The 13,462-nt window shown below is 44.8% G+C and overlaps 1 protein-coding gene across 4 annotated transcripts in view; it reads right to left on the reverse strand.

The window, feature by feature from the left end:
- The window catches only part of St3gal5 (ST3 beta-galactoside alpha-2,3-sialyltransferase 5), a 40,775-nt gene that overhangs the window by 13,619 nt on the left and 13,694 nt on the right, over positions 1-13,462 (reverse strand). For 3 of the 4 annotated variants that reach the window (XM_003468893.5, XM_063229664.1, XM_063229663.1), the window contains exons 2-3: positions 5,896-6,019; positions 3,286-3,397 (exon numbers count right to left, since the gene is read on the reverse strand). In XM_003468893.5, coding sequence (XP_003468941.1) covers positions 3,286-3,397; positions 5,896-6,019 — 236 coding nt within the window. Of the gene's footprint in view, positions 1-3,285; positions 3,398-5,895; positions 6,020-13,462 lie in introns of those variants that run through there. The other variant, XM_063229665.1, reaches the window with a different exon arrangement.

Genomic DNA, 13,462 nt, shown 5'->3' on the forward strand with positions numbered 1-13,462 from the left:
CTGAAGACACTGAGTTAACCAGTTTAGAAAACATGTTGGAATTTTCTCAAAAAGTTAAACATAGAATTACTATGTGACCCAGCAATTATACTCACTGGCCTATACCAAAAAGCTGAAAATAGGTGTTCAAACAAATATTTATATACATGTTCAGAGCGATATTATTCCAAGTGACCCAAAGTGGAATTAACCTCAACATCCACCAGTGAGGACGGGATAATTGGAATGGTCCATCCACACGATGGTATGCCATCCAGATATAAAAAGGAATGAGGTACGAATGTATGTTACAACACGGGTGAACCCTGAAAGCATTATGCTAAGTCAAACAAGCTAGTGACAAAAAGTCCACATAATGTAGGACTACTTTTATATGAAATATCTAGAATAGGCAAAGCCATAGAAAGACAAGAGGTGGCTGCCTAGGACTTGCTGGGCATGGGCGTGACTTGAATAGGACGTGACTGCTGATGGAAAGGAGCTCCTCTTTGGGGCGAGGAAAATGTTCTAAACTTAGCTTGTGGTGATGGCTGCACAGGTCTGTAAATAAACTACAGTGACTACACCCTCTGCTGCAAGGCGTGAATTTTATGAGGTGTGAATTTTATGTCAATAGACAGGCAGGGCGGGCACCAGCAGGTGGCAAAAACAGGTTAGAAAGAAAGGTAGGAACCAAGTCAGAGTCTTACGGGCCAGATAAGGAGCCAAAGAGAAGAAAGCAGAGTCTCCAGGAGGGAATCAACGCAGGACACTGCAAGGAGACCGTTGGGGTGTGCCTGAGGACAGGCGGTTGGGAAGGAGGGGAAGGAGGCGGAGGCAGCGGAGGCGTGGGACAGGGCCATGGGCGAGAGCAGAGGATTCATAAGTGCAACCTTGACTCACCAAGTCCTTTTCTAGGAAACTCAGGAACCACATGCTCTTACAAACACAGCCCTGGCTCTCAAGTAACTCACAATTCATGCTGAGTGAAGAGACGCTCACATGAATTATAACACCTGAGGGAGACCGGCAAGTGACAGAGGAGCTGCAAAGCACAGACCATCAAACCTCTCTCCCTTGAGTTTGGCTGCTATCCCAATACACATCTATGTCGTTAAAGCCACCTGGGCGGGTCCCATTATTCCACAAGCCAGAAGTCCAGATTGTTGGCATTTAAAAAAAATTTTTTTTGGAGACAGAATCTTATTATGTAGCTCAGGGTGGCCTTCAAATCACTCTGTAGCCCAGGCCGGCCTCAAGTTAGTGGCAATACTCCTGCCTTGGCCTCCTAAGTGCTGGGATCATAGGCGTGCACTACTACATCTGCTAGCTTGCTAACACTGGTCACTGTGTGCCCTGGACCAGGTCTTCTCTCAGGACACAGAAATGCTCCCACCCCTTCGGAGGTTGCTCTGGGATGTGGTCTTGAGTCTTTCTCAGATGTCTACTAGGATTCTTCCAGACCACCTTTAAGAGTAATGGGCATCTTAACCAGAGCCCTTGCCTGACCACAGCTGGGCCAAGAAGACCATCCCTGGTCTATTGTGGTAACTCAGAGGAAAAGACGATTGCAGGTTTCCAGGTCTCTAAAACTGCCGTGTGCATTTCACCTAGGAAGGGCACTGCGAAAACACTTCCATCCTGTGCGTGTGCAGTGGGGTGCTCACCCCTTGCCCAAGAGAGGCCCACTCTCTTATCATCTAACACAGACTCTACCGCAGTTTTGCCATCGGTCAGATGGTCAGCAGCTCAATCTCAAGTACAAGGAAGGTAAGACCCATGGAGAATGGAGAAAAGTACAGCAGAGACACAAATGGAAGGATTCACAGCGTATCTGTAAGTCAGGATGAATGCCATTATTCGAGGCCTTTCCCTGGAGCCAAAACCAAAACAGAAGCCAGAGGCAGGATGACTAAAAACACGATCCAGGAGAGGGGCGAAGGGCCTTGGATCTGAAAGGGGTGGCAGGTGCCTCAAGTCCAGGCAGATTGGAGGAAGAGGGAAAGCCAAGCAGAAGACCCTGGACACAGCTTGCTGCACCAGAGCAGATGCGCTAAGGCAGAGAAGCGAGACAGGCGGTGAACATCTGGGGACCGAGTTACAGAGCGAGAGGAAGCCTGAAGCCTTGCCACCAGCAGGAGCCCGGTGCAGGTACTGGCTGAGCTCTTCACTGACGCCTTTGCATCTCTCTGTACCGCAAAGGATTGAGGCATTTAAAGTGGAAATGATTTGGAATGAGGAAAGGAGCTCTGTGTACATTATCTTATCCCACTTTGAGGGCTAATACCCTGTTACACCTGAGATCGTTGTCTGCAACTCACAGCGGACAGAACTGGGTCTCCAAGGAAGTCTGCCATCATGCACGGTTTCATGGTTGAGCCACTGAAGCCCTCCTCCGGCGGCTTTAGCAGCCTCTGGCTTCTCCAAGCAGAGGGATCAGGAGCTCAGCCTCTGAAATCACACCACTGACTGTCTCTGGCCCTGACCCCACCATGGAGCCCTGAGCCCCTTACGTCACCCTCAGGAGCCTCAGCTTCGAGGTACAGGTAATTCCTCACCTTTAACTCTGGACAACCAAGAGAGTCAAATGGCTTACCGTCACTAACGCACTTCTAATACGGTTCTGGCACACAGTAAGCACTAAGGTAGGTGAACCAAAACAGTTAGCTAAACTAGGTGTGGACTTGAGCAAGTGCTCAACTTTGCAGGCCATCGTCTGTAGGACAGAGATGACACTGGATGTCCCTGGGCACCATGGTGATTAGGAGAGCTCACGCACATGGCAGCTATCACTCCTAACACACTGTCTTATTTACAGCCATCTCTTCTTTCACCTTGAGCTAATTGTTGCTGCGCAGTCATCCGTGAAATCTGCATTTCACATGTCAGTCAGTTTAGAAAAACGAATGCTGACTGAAAGAAAAATCTTGAGAACACAATGTGAAATCATTAGAACTGAAAACACAACCCAGGAATCACAAGTGGTACAAAGAGACTTTCTTCATTCCCTCCGAACTGGACAAGCGGCATCCAGGTACATGATCTCAATGGCAGGTGCCCCGGTGTGTGGGTCACCCCGAGCTTCAGCGGGGTGAATGGGCGGGCGGTGCTATGGGGAAGATGAGTTGGTTGGTCTGTTTTGGGGAAAAGGATGCTTTTGACTTGGGAATGCAAAGATTAAGTATGGTATCTTCCCTTCAGTTTCAAACTTTCATTAATGTGTCTTTGTCGCATTAGTGATATTACTAAGCTTAAGTGTATGCGTGGAAATGTTTTAATTTAAACCACATCAATGGAACATCTAACCTTTATGCGGTCAGGGTCCACGTAATGCTTTTTTTTCATGTCACATTCTTCAGAGACGTAATTTAACTTGAGGATATAAAGGATCCATACTCCAAACACAAGCAACGTACATCTGGAAGAAATATCAATCAGATATAATAATGCAGTCATGTGACAATAGGACAAAAAAAAGGTGAAATAAGTGGAAAACAAACCAAACAGGGCTAGCCTACTGCGTGGCACAGAAGTACAATTGTTAAGGTCGCCTCGGCTTAAAAAGAAGGTGCTGCTTCCTGGCAAGATTTCCTGGCAACTTTCATTTGCTAAAAGTATCACAAAAAAATCTAAATCACACTGTAGCTTACTGGATTGAAAAAGGACAAGTAATAGATTTGAACTACAGAATCTCAGGTTTTTTGCTTCTTTAAAACTCGTTTTGCTTCCTTTACCAGTTCTCATTTAAAAAAATAACATACAAAAGAAACAATCTACTTGTAGTATTTCTAACAAATTCTGCCTAGAAATGGGACTGAGTAGAGGGAGACAGTGCTACTAGTTCCGAAGACCATCTGAAAAAACACTCGTTAAACATCTGCTAATTGACACTTACACCATTCAACACACACATGTGCACATGGGATTTGGGGAAAACAGCTGCGGCCAATGTGTTTCTAGGACTCTCATTTTTATTAAGCTCCCCGGTGATACAAATTACATATTTTTTTAAAAAAAGTGTAAGGCACAGTTTCAGAACCATTGTTTTAAATATCCTGTGTTTTTGGAAATCAAAAAGGTAGGAAATAATTGTAAGGAGAAGACTATTTTTTTCTAAAGAGGCAGTTTTAAAAATAAAACAGCTAGCATAATATACTGCCCATGATTCATACTTAATACTGAATATTAAGTATGAGGAGGAGGATGTCAGAGACTGGGGGTAGGAATATTCTCATAACTTCTGGTTGTGCCTGGTGGGGCACAGCTGTAATCCTGGTACTCAGGAGGCTGAGGCAGGAGGATTGCTGGGAGTCTGAGGCTAGCCTGGTTTCACAGCAGACCTTGTTCTCAACCCCAACTCCCCCATAAAAAGATGTTTGAATTCCCATTTCACTAGGCTCTCCATAAAAACCTGGGCGTACACCTTAATTTTTCTCTGGGGTTGATTATATCATACTGCTAAAGTGAACAGAATGTTACCATTTATATATAAAAATGGGTTGGTTGAGTGCGGAAGACATACCTGCACATGCATACTCACAATATTTCTCATATACACAAGAAACTAGTAACACTGGTCATCTTTAAGAGTGAAAGGGACATCTGGTTATGGCTGCGCACACCTGTGTTCCCAGCACTCAAAGGCAGAGGCAGGAAGATCACTGCAAGTTCGAGACCCATCTCGACTACACAGTGAGTTCAAGGCCAGCCTAAGCTATGACTTTGTCTCAAAAAACAAAATAGAATAAAATAAAAAATTAAATAAAGCAAGAAATAAAAAAGAGCAGAAAGGATACGTGGGTGTGGTGGCACACACCTGTAATCCAAGCACTCTTGGAGGCTGAGGCAGGAGCACCACAAGTTCAAGTCTAGCCTACAGCAACTTAGCAAGACTGCCTCAAATAAAAATAAAGCTGGGGATGCAGCTCAGTGCAAAGGCCTTGGGTTCAATTCCCAGTAACACTCCCACAAAAATACTCCCCAGAAACGTAGAAGGAAAATGTGGGTACTAAGTCCCTTAAACATCTCTGCAATTCTGAATCTGGAAAGCTTAGCAGCACCTTTTCACCTCTCCAGCCCAGGGTGTTTCGATTTGGTGCATGGAATGCTTCCCTTGTCTGGATTCTTCATGGGAAGTTAAAAGAAAAAGTGTTAAAAGCAAGCCCGGCGTCCACAGCCCGGGTATCGCACTCGTGTACCCTGGCGTGAGTCCGCTTTGTCCACACCAGCTGCAGACAGGGCCCAGGTCGAGTTTATCTGCAGCCACGCGGCTGGCACCGGACACAGGGTCAGGCAGGCTGCAGGCCTCCATGAACACTGGCCGGACGCTACAGGGAGGCCTTTATTCACGTGTGTTTCTTGATCTTTTCCTTCTGTGTCTCTTGAATTAGTAATGTTAAGTCAGGGACTAGATGTAAGGATTGGATTTCTATCTTTTCTATATAAAGATTTTCTATATTGAGACATCCTTAGAATTTTCAACTTAGTTTGGCCGGTTAAAAACAAAAGCCCAACATGTTCCTCTACTAATTCCACAATTTATTAGGATATGAAGGTGACCTGGCTGAAATGTCCATCTTTCTTCACTATTTAATGGTAGTCAAGTGTCCTTAGGGACTTTAACTGTGTTTATAGATTAGTTTAAATCAGTTAAGGGAGAAAGCTCTCTTTTGCTAAATAGAAGCAACAGAGCTGTAAGTTGTTCTCCCGAGGATCCTGGCCCAGGTACAGCGGCTGGGCACGGACACGCTTTCCTCTGTGCACTCAATCTTTTCCTGGCTGGACCTTCAGATGAACCTTCGCCCCATTTCACCTCTCCAGCATCTGCCATCTGCCGGGCTCACAGTGAACTTTTCTTGGGATTCTGTACCCCTGACCTAACCAGGGGTGATCTTAGGGCTCCAAGGCGGTACGTACTTGAGGATGTTTTTTAGCAGCAAGCTGGGTCTTCTCATTTTGTTCTCAGCACAGGTGTACCATTCCAGGGAAGGCCTTGAGCAACTGTTTTTCAGTCTCACAGAGTTGTAATCATTTGGCATTGCTGTGAACAGAGCAGGAGAGGGGAGTGAGAAAAGAGGGAAGCCTTAGGTGATCATGCTTCTTGAAAGAGAGACTCAATATGATACAACTATAGGGTGGACCACTACTTGCAAATGACACTTCTTTCGTTTTGCTTTTTGTGATACTGGTCATCTCATTCAGTGTCTAGCACATGCTAGGCAAACACTACCACTGAGCCACATCCCCAGCCAAGGAATGAACTGAAACACACAACCTTGGATGAAACTAAATTATGGTGACTTAATGTAGAAGCTCATCTATGATACATGATCTTTCTGATCTCTAACATTCTTGAAATGACAAAATCATGGAAATGGAGAGCAGGCTAGTAGGTGGCAGGGGTTAGTGTGGCCACAGAAGGACATCACGAGAGCTCTGTGGTGTCAGAACATTCCCCATATCTTGATTGTACCCATGGCTGCATTTCAGTTGTGATATGGGACTAGATATTTTTGCAGGAGGCTACTCTTGTAGGAAATTGATTAAGGGGTACACAAGACTTTTCTAGGTTATTTTTTTCTTTTTTTTTTTTTAATCGGTACCAGAGATCGAACTCATGACTGTACACTTGCAAGGCAGGCGCTTATGCCAGTGAGCTAAATCCCCAGCCCCTCTCTAGGTTATTTCTTACAATTGCATGTGACTCTTCAATTTTTTGAACCACCCTTTACCTTTTAGAGATACATTCAGAACTGTATATAGATGAAACTGCACATGTGAAATCTACTTCAAAACAATCAGGAAGGGAAAAGAGAAATTCAGAGCACAGAGCTGAGACAAGACTAGGTTTCACTTGGCAACTCAAATCCAGGAGATGGGCACATGGGGTTTACTCAATGATGTGCTTCATTTTTGTCTATAATTGAAATTTTCCATAATAAAAAGGTTTACAAAGAGTTACATTAAAGACAGCTGGGCATGGTGGTGCACACCTGTCATCCCAGCACTTAGGAAGCTGAGGCAGGAGGATTGCCACAAGTTAAGAGGTTAGTCTGGGCCTACCAAGTTCAAGACCAGCCTGAAATACATATTGAGACTCTGTCCTTCCAAAAACCCAAAACTTCCTTTAAACTATATATTCATGGGTATTCTCAGCTACTTTTTAAATTTTTATTTTCTTTTTGCAGGGGAAGGGATCAAACCCAAGGTCTCCCAAAAGCTAGGCCCAGCCTTTGCAATGGGCTATACCTCTGGCTCCTACTTATGCTTCTGAATTAGTTTTAGCCTCAATTTTTCAAGATCTAAATGATATTCCAAAGAGACTGCAGTAGGAATTGGTGCATTTCCCCCTTTAACTATTCCCTCTTTCTCCCAGAACTCAGGATTTTTAGAGGGGCACACAGATTCGGACAACAGACTCTCTGGGGGCTGGGGGTGGCCCCAGGGCTAACCTCTAGCCAGAGGGACCCAAGCAGAACTCCATTTGCAACTCTCAGGGTGCACTCTTTGGCACTGTCTACCTCCTTCCATTGGACTGAATACAGAGACAGGATGAGCCACTTGGGAACCCATGGAGGGCAAGGACAGCGCCAAAGAGGGCAGAATGGTCAGCATGCAGGAGCCCAGACGTCCTCGGGGGCAAAGCTGCTAATCCATCTCAGTAGGGGAAAAGAACAGACCTTCCGTAGAGATTGTTACTGAAAGGCATAGTTATACCCCAGCGAACGCAGGCACCAGTTTCCAGGATGATCAATTTATATACTAAGAAATGTATTTACTGTATTTAGCTTTCCTTGACTGAAAAGACTGAATAGTGCTGGGGATTTAGCCCAGCGGTATAGGCACCTGCCTTGCAAGCCCGCAGTCTCGAGTTTGATCCCTGGTACCGATTTAAAAAAAAAAAAAAGACTGAATAGTAGGTTACATTCCATTGCTTATTTTTGCCCCTTAGAATTTTGTCATTTCCTTTGGAAAAAAGTCTTGTTATCATAAACTAAACTAATACTTAAGAATTTCAGGGGTCTTCAGTGGTAGAGACCTTACCTAGCAAGCATAAGGCCTTAGATTCGGTCCTCAGCACCAAAACATTAAAAACAAAACAAAACCAAATACCAAAAACCAAAACAAGGCAACACATATTTTTTCTTTTCCTCCTTTTTTCCTTGTTTCTGAAACAGTTCTGTTTCTCCGAACTCCAATTCTAGCTGTGAAGCAAGATTTTTTACCAATTCTAGAGTGCAGGAATTTTTGCCCCTATGTATCATACTGTTTGAGTAGTTTTAAAAAATAGTGCCAAAGACCTTATTAGGAAACTCTTGCTGGAGAATCTACTGGATTCTCAAGTGAGCATTAGGACAAGAGAGACAGGGAAGCTTTCCAGACACCACAGCTCCGTGGTTACCTAGCGGATGCTAGCCCAGGGCGGCGGGGACAGCAGGCTGCTGGTGTACATAAAATTGAAGTTTCTGAGATGTCAGTTTTTATAGACTGATACTCTAACCACACCAAGATGGGCCTCCATAGGGCAAGGCTGGCATGGTGAGAATCCGGGCTTTGGGCTCTGCACGCTCTGCTGGGTAGTACTGATGGCTCTTGGTCCTGCTCTGCCCCTTGGACTATGAGCCTGTGAACTACATTTTCCAGACTCTCTTCCCAGATGGCTTCCTGTGAAGGTGGGCTCCTGGGACGTGCTGGGAGACTGGCAGGGGAAACTGTTCCCCTGAGTTGGATGAGCTTCTAACAGCAGCCATGGCAGCAGGCAATGGAGGGTGTCGAATGTGTCTACAAGTGACACCAGGAGCAGCAGTGGGTGTCCAGGATCCCACGTTTCTACATGGCATGTCCACGACTTTGCAACAAATAAAACATGTTTCAGCCCAAGACTTACAGAGGCTTCCTGATCTTTGGGGAACACTCCCTTCAGACTTCGGTGTCTTCCAGCCTTCTAACAGCTTTCCAGGCAACTCCTGTACGAAAGGGCGCTCTGGCTGAATTAAGTACCGTGGCTTGTGTTTTCCTGCTGGGCACTGATGATGTTCTGACGATGTTCTTTTGCCACACAGACAAGTGGCTTCAAGCAAGAATGGGAGTGGCACTGGCAGTGGTTCCCAGTCACCAGGGTGGCAGGGGCAGGGCTCAGAAAGGCTACAGGAACACACACCTGCATTCCCACATCTGGTTCAGCTCCTCTGCTTTCCCCCATCCCACAATAAGGCTTGGGGAAGTTACTCTCTCTGTGGCTCAGTGTGCTCATCTGCAGCCTGGGTATAACATTATCTGCCTCAGTGGATTACTATGAGGGATACACGTAACCAATGTGTGAATCTCTAAGAGTAGCTTTAAGTGTTATGTATTGTGTCTCAGTGATGAAGAAAGTGACCCAGACAGTTCTCTTCACAGACGTACAACTGATAAACAACTGATGAACAGCGAGGTGGCCTAAGACTTGCCATTGGAGAACTCAGGGTTTATAGTATGGTTTGCGTCAGTGTCCTCCAAAGGCCTGAGTGCTACAAAGCTTGATTCCCAGGATGGCACTTTGGGGAGGTGCTGGAACATTTGAGAGTGGGACCTTGGGCATGAGACTAGGGTGTGACGCAGCTGTGACCGTCATTATGGAGACCCAGGACACAGGCAGAAGCCCTATACCTGGTACCAATCAGAGAATGCTATCTTCAGCTCTTCTGGCACATGATCGAGTGGGGTTTTGACAGGATGGCCTAGATCTGACGTCAGAATGGAACACATAAAAGGCTGTGGCTATTAACCGCACGGCCACTGTGAGCCTTCTCCCTGGCCCAAACTACACACAGAGTTTATTTCCTGTCCTACTTTACCCACACTGCAGAGCACTTCAGAGCACTTCTGCCTGCTTTTTTAAAAAATTTTTTAACCTTCAGTTCATGTAAAACCTTGCTATTTCATTTCCTGTTCAATTCTTTGTTCAGGACAAGAGTCTAAAAGGGACCTTTGGGAAGAGCACAGCACTTCAGGACCCTGCCAACAGCCTCACTGGAGGATACCCCTGGAGGGGACTGAGCCCCCAGATGCTTCTACCGCCACTCCATCTTGGACTGGAGTCTCTAGAATTGGGAATCAAAATAAACCCTATCTCTTTTATTGCCTCAGGCATTTCATTACAGTACAGAAAATTGACTGACAGTTTATTAATGGAAAGCCATGATCATCTCTATGCCACCTGCCCTGCTTTTATTTCTTTTGTCCTTAATGTGGTTTTTGAGAGAGGAGGGGTACAGGCACAAGGCCAAGATGGACAGTTTGAGGTGGCGACATTATGATCCTGCCATTTGCCACTTGGACCCAGAGGACATTATGCTAAGTCATAGAAGTCAGACACAAGAAGACAAGCAGTGCCTATTTCCACTTATATTAAAAGACAAAAGCTCAAAACAGCTAGAAAATGAGACAGTGGCAATAACTGCAGTGTAAGTGGGGTGGGTAGGGAGGAAATGGAGAACTCTCAATCATAGGATAAACATCAGCGTGTTTAGAGCTAATATACAGCACGAGAACTAAAGAGAACAAATTTTATTAGGGATTTTTGTTAAATAAGCATCTTTCAGCTTGTCTCCAAAACGTAGAATGAGAAATATATCAATCTGTGGTAACCATTTTATAATCTGCATGTATTCCTAAACATCAAATGTACACAATAAACATCTCAAGAGCACACAAGCCCCTACTACACCTGTGGCTTGTGGACTCATGTTGATGAGGCTACTACTTTCTTAGGCTTTTAGATGACCTGCCCTCAGACTTCCATCCATGTACAGTGTATGTAGCTGACTGCAAACCAGTTTCAGTAGTGGAACTCTTCACATATAACAACACAAGTGGGAAGTATTCAATTGATCTCGGCAGGTTTTTCAAACTCAGTACGAGTGACCTTTTAGGCTAGGTAACACTTTTGGGTGGGAGTGGGTGAGGGGCTGTCCTGTTCACTGCAGGATTTTTTTAAAAAACAACTCTGACTTCTAGATGCCAAAAGCAACTCTGGTCTTCCTCCTACTCTCCAGTCATATCAACTGAAAATATCTCCAGATATTGCCAAATATCCCGAGGGACACAATGACCCCTGTTCTTTCTAATCACTGGTATAATCTCCATATACATTACATTTTCAACGCTGCTTTATTTTCAAAAGTCACTAAGGGTATCTAGGTAATAAGACTTAATGACAATGTAAACATCTGAACGACTGAAACTAATGACACTTGAGTTTCATACCTAATATTTTTCTGTCTTGTTTGGGTTGCATAAGCTCAAGAACTCTTGATTCATCAAGGCTGGTAGTTCTATCCTTACTTGTGCAAAAGCATGGAAATCAACAGACAGGCGGGGCCTGAGCCCACACAGAGCCAGGTGAGGTGCTCACAGCAGGGCAGAGCTGTTGCAAGAGAGAGGTGGAAGGCGAGTTCCCGTTCCTGGACCCACATGAGTCAAGCACCTTGACGTAAACTTCTGTGATGATTAATGTTTATCAGTTTTTATTGGCACGTATTAGTAATACAGAATGAGATTTTTGTTGGTAATTGGTACATGACTATCTACATTTTGATTCTTTTCATTTCATTATCTCCTTGCCTTCCTATCTCTTAAAGTCTAACTTCTTTTATTTTCTTAGTTAAGTCACTATTGATCTTGATAGACAACTTGATTGCCTTGAGAACCATTCAGAGGATTAGTTCGGTACATTTTTGGCATCTGAGTGGGCTGCCATGAAATGAGCAGCTTTATTCTGGCATACCCTTCCACCATGATGTTTCCGCCTCAGAGCCAGCCAACCATGGACTGAGCTCTTTGAAACCGTGAGCCAAAGCAAACCATTCCTCTTTTAAGGGGTGGGTGTCAGGTATTTTGTCCCAACAACAGGAAAGATGACCAACATAGCACCTCACTTCTCCCCCACCATCACCCTCCTCAGGGACATTACCCCTTCCCAGGAAGTCACTCTATCATCCTTTTCTATTGCTACTAGGGCAGTGTCTCACTTGATCTTTAGCAGTGTGACACCATGATACCAAAACCACAGAAAAAATACGGATGAGGACACTGGTGCTGAGACTTCAACCCAACCATCTCCCAGGAGAGTCTAATATTTATTCAGTTTAAATTAGAAAGATCTCCACCAATGTCTTTGCCAGAGATTCTCCAATCGAACATATACAGCCCCTCACACTTCACACAGAACATAAACCTAGTAGGACCAGGTGAGGAGGCCCAATGTGTACTTTAAAGGAAGTTCCTTTGACTTATGTGGGTGAGTGTCACACTTCGAAAAATCTTGCTCTCCAACAAGTTTTTCACAGCTGGAGAAAAGAACATGGAACTACCAACAGTTTTTAACCTAAAGGGCTTTAGATTCTCCTACAAACTGAACAAAGATATCAGGGTCTTCTACAGTGAAAAGTTAAAAAACATTTCTGTGTAAGTGCACAATCTACACTACTAATTCTGTCTGTCAACCAAGACGCAAGCACTGCAGTGATTCTGCGGTGTGCAGTATCCCTCCACACAGAGAAGCCATTATTACTATCACTCAGCCCGCGGCTTTTCATCAGTCTAAACGTGATAAAGCAGTGGATTCGGAGCCTTCCAAACTAGAACATGCTCACCAACTCCAAATTGTATTTTTCCAAGATTTTACCATAGTGGCAAAGGTGCCACCAGGGCAGCTCCTGTCTTTGGGTCTTTGCCCCCTCTCCTCCTCACTCCACTCCACTTTAGGCACACCAGCCTCTTGCAGCTCTCATGTCTGCATGCCCCACAACCAACCTCTGCTCCCAAACATGAGGTCTCTAGAGTAACGATTGCCCGTTTGCTCACTGCTGTACTCAAGCACCTATCATAATGCCTAGCGTGTGAAAGGTGTTCAGCAGGCACCTGTGCAGTGAATGAAGGACGCACAGGAGGACACCCATCAGTGGTCTGCAATCGATTCTTGCAGAAAGGTAACCCAAAACCATGTGGTCCTAACAAGAGGCTGATGTGGCCTTCCCGGTGACCCAATATTAACTACTGAGCACTTGTTAAAGTGCTTTTCCAAATAAGATTGTTGCAAGTGTGTGTAGGGAAGATAAACAGAATCTAGTGGCCTCACCCAGCCCCAGAAGAAAAACAGCAACAGGATCTGTTTGCTTATTTTTATTTTAGAACAGAAGAGATAAAGTGCTCAATCATTTGGTAATTTGATAGTGACCCAGTTACTTAATCTCTTGAATGTTTGCAATCTGTAAAAAGCCGCCTTGCGTAAGAACATTTCTAGTGTCCTTCCTCCACAAATATGTTGCTATGATTTCCACTGATTTACTTTTCAAAGTAAGAACCAGAAACAGCATAGCCTGTTCAGCAGGTGCTAACCCTGAGGACCACTTAGAGAAAGGCAGTGGGAGTAAGTGGGAAAAGATGGATGGAAGAACATGAACGGGGAGAAAGCAGAGGGACACAGAGTACAGAAACAGGG

Source organism: Cavia porcellus, unplaced genomic scaffold (genome assembly GCF_034190915.1).
Source record: "Cavia porcellus strain 051 isolate PalLab524CR breed Dunkin Hartley unplaced genomic scaffold, mCavPor4.1 scaffold_18, whole genome shotgun sequence".
NCBI classification, from domain to species: domain Eukaryota; kingdom Metazoa; phylum Chordata; class Mammalia; order Rodentia; family Caviidae; genus Cavia; species Cavia porcellus.